The sequence below is a fragment of the Penaeus monodon genome, chromosome 8 (genome assembly GCF_015228065.2).
Source record: "Penaeus monodon isolate SGIC_2016 chromosome 8, NSTDA_Pmon_1, whole genome shotgun sequence".
Taxonomy (NCBI): domain Eukaryota; kingdom Metazoa; phylum Arthropoda; class Malacostraca; order Decapoda; family Penaeidae; genus Penaeus; species Penaeus monodon.
This window is the reverse complement of record NC_051393.1, coordinates 46,330,368-46,333,936: the sequence shown is the minus strand read 5'-3', so window position 1 is coordinate 46,333,936 and position 3,569 is coordinate 46,330,368. Positions and strand designations below refer to the sequence as shown.

The window sequence follows — 3,569 nt, the reverse complement described above, 5'->3', positions numbered from 1 at the left end:
TTCAGGTTAAAGTTGTCCAGAATCTCACAGAAGAAGCAGAGTCTCCACCAGCACAACCCCAAATTGGACAAAAAATACAAACTGTGCAGCGGCAGCAACCAGCACGCTCACGTAAATACAAAAGGATCACAAGGAAGAACATGAAAGGAGAAGTTATTTCAGTTAAAAAGGTTAGTTTTGTACTATATAGAATATTTTGGTGTGGCTACAGAATTCTCCTCTGCTTGTGTGGACATGGTCATGAACGTGATTCTACTCTCTTTGTCTCTCCTCTCCTCTCTTGGTAACAAGAATTTTTTTCTTTTTTATTTCAGATCCCAGTTGATGAACACGGCAATCAAATTGGACCTCCAGTCACAGAATTTGAAGCCAATGAGTCTTATATAGAGAGCACAAATACTGCTGCTTCGGTGTCTAGCAATCAACAGCAGGTAAGTTTTACTGCGTAGCATCATTTATTTAGGCTTTGTGGGTATTTTAGAAATCAAAGTTTGTATCGTATATTTCAGGTATGTTATTAGAAGTGACATAAAATTTGTATATCTGTATTTTGTTGTCTGTGGTATCCTTATTTCAGTTTTTTTATTAGGTTTTGCAAAATACTGTGTTCTGTTCTCTTCTGAAGCTTTGCTTTTGTTTTTCACCATTAGCGAGTGCCAGTTGTGAAGACATTACGTCAGATAGTTAGGAAAGTACCAGCAAATCGACAACAAACACAGCAGCAGCAACAGCAAGCGCCACCAGCAACCCACCAACAGGTCAAGCTAAGAGAAATTCCACAAGCTGATCAGAGCAAAGCACAGACTCCACAGGGCAAAATTGTAAAGAGAATGGTTGTGTCCACTGGAGATGTATCGTCGCAGGTAAGGAAATGCAGTAATGATTATTAAATCTAATTTGCATGTGAACATGCTGCACTTTGAAGAGCATTATGTATTTTATTGTATTTTAGTCTATTCTGGGAAAGATCCTTAAAGGATGAGTCATGCTAAGACTATATAATTTATGCTTTTAAGGGAAAATGCAACATATGCTTATGTAGATATGAAAAACAAACAAACAAACCTATTTGATATTAAGCTATGAAACTTAACAGATCTGTAGGCATTTACGTCACTTACAATGTGTGTGCACAACAACGAAATACATGTCAAGATGTCAATGTCATTACACTGAACGAGTGTTTAAAATGGATAGCGACATTAAGGGAACCATCCCAAATGAGGGTGGGGAAAAGGGTCTAATTGAATTAGCTAGCCTATGTTATATGTACAAGAATGAAGAAACTAATTTATTTCTTGGGAGGTGCAAGGGCTTAGCCGCCAACAGGTAAACTTCAGACGCAGGTAATTAGAGCCAGGTACACTTGTATTAGCTTGTATTAGCTTGTTCCAATCTTGTATGTGGCAGCTAATATCTTTTCTTTATGTAAAAAAGGGGTTTACCTAGTCAAATGAGGATAGTTAAAACGGTTAATCTTATGTGTGTTTTTTGCATACATATCAGCCTTCTCGAAAATTAAAACAACCCAATGACCAGTTCCTCCTACCCACACCACTTTGGGAGTGTCGGAAAAATTCAACGGGCTTGGAAATTCTCACCGTAAAATAATTTTACACGTGCTTCTATATTTCTCAAATTTGAAATATGAGGAGTAATTTCTGGTTTAGATTAGTTGTCCTTATGATTCAATGCATTTATTAACTCTTATCTGACGGGTAGTATTCATAGTGGCCCGGGCCTCGCTGCCAGGGGCTTATATCGTCGCCCGATCATGTGCGACCACTCATGCCAAATACCAGCATCCCATGCCGTTTCTTCGTAATACTACGAAGATATGTTGTATTTTCAGTTTTCATTATTTTTTAAAGTCTCTACTTGCCAAACTTCCTGATAAATCGAGACTGAAGGGTATTTTTGTTGTTATATAGACTCCATAGTTGATCATTATTCGGTCTATAGTCCGAATAAAATAAGCAGTGTATGGCATCATGGAGTTGAAATTGTCGGTTTGTTGCATTTTTTTTGTTTGTTGCATGGTAAAAATGAGAAAGTGTTAAAACCGACTTAATCACACTTTCACTGGCAGAAAAATAATCTTTTGCTGTGATTGTAACAAAAAAAAACTCATGACATGTCCATACATACTCTATGGCATGTGCGTACGTGCCCCCGGCAGATGGTCCCGCCATGCCATGGCATGTGCGTACATGCCACCCGTCAGCAATGGGATAATACATAATGTTATACCTTTGGTTGTGAATAGTCATTTGACATCTTTAGATGTACATGTGAAGCATTTTGTAAAAGTCCCCATAGATAATGAAATGTCACCATGGTTGCAGTTACAACTACTTTTTACCCATTTACTCCCAACTCCTTCATATTTTCAAAGATATTTGCATGCTAGCACCTGCATCCTATCGTAAGATGTTAGTCCCAAGTAAATCTGTTTGATTTTCAATTCTCTGTGAATATTCAGTGTCAAAATTTGTTGAACAGAGGTATGGCTTTTCAGAGATGTGACGGTTGATCCATCTTATTTTTTTCTTAGTTTTAAAGATTTTTGTGCATCTTACTGACAAACATATAGAGGTTATGTACTAAATTAATCATCAGTATATTCCAAGGAAGGATAGGAGATGAGGAGGAGGTGGGGGCAAGAGTGTGGGTGTGTCATGTGCTGTTGGACACATGCTTCTCTTCTGTCATGTATTGCTTATAAATGTTGTGTTTGTGATGGCTTTGATTTAATTTTCCTTTGATTACCCATGGTGATGATGTTATGATAGCACTGTACAGACGGATGAAAATAGCACTAAATACCTTGAGATAAATTGACACTAATTGCTGTGATGGAACATTGCTGGCAGTTTTCCCCCAATAACAACTGTCAAGTGTAGTATAAATTTACTTCAAGCACAGTCACTGTGTATGAGGTATTTCAGAGGAAAATCGCCTATATTCTACTCATATATTAGGTCTGAACTGCCATGCCCCAGGGCTTTAGACCCTCTGTCCTTTTAAATGGCATACAGCTATGTTGTGTCACCTAAGAGTTTGCACAGTATTTAGAGATGACTTCTGAATGGTTGAGGAACATTATGAGCACTTGTTTAAAATAAGTGATCTTTTTACCCCAAGTGTTGCATTCTCCCTTAAGGTATTCTGCTGTAGTTGATGAAGTTAATATTTCATTGATATTTCTTTTTTTTGTGTACTGTGATTATATTTTACTTTTACATTTGTATCAATACACTAGGCCATGATTTTTTTCATTAAAACATAAGGTATAATCTTCCTGGAACTTTACAAAGTCTTGCATGTTTCTTATAGATAAGAAAAAAATCTGCAATTTAGGAAGGTGATATTTTCAAATACAGTAAGGTGTTTGACTTAGCTATATATATAAAAAAAAAATTGTGATGCCTGTTTTGATTTTGACAGTCAAATCAAGCAGGACGTCGCATTGTGACAACTGGAGCCCCAAAAGGGAATAACAGCAGCAGCAATACTGTCCACAGACCAGGAAGCGGTATCCGGAGGGTGATCACACAGACGCCAGCATC

General features: G+C 37.4%; 1 protein-coding gene across 1 annotated transcript in view; it reads left to right on the top strand.

Moving 5' to 3' along the window:
* Positions 1 to 3,569, top strand: part of LOC119576373 (2-amino-3-ketobutyrate coenzyme A ligase, mitochondrial-like) — a 25,393-nt gene continuing 21,824 nt past the window's right edge. The window contains exons 1-4 of the mRNA XM_037924031.1: positions 1 to 170; positions 315 to 431; positions 651 to 863; positions 3,448 to 3,569. The exon at positions 3,448 to 3,569 is cut by the window's right edge and continues 115 nt beyond it. Of these exons, the coding sequence (XP_037779959.1) occupies positions 141 to 170; positions 315 to 431; positions 651 to 863; positions 3,448 to 3,569 (482 nt within the window). The 5' untranslated portion in view covers positions 1 to 140. The remainder of the gene's footprint in view (positions 171 to 314; positions 432 to 650; positions 864 to 3,447) is intronic.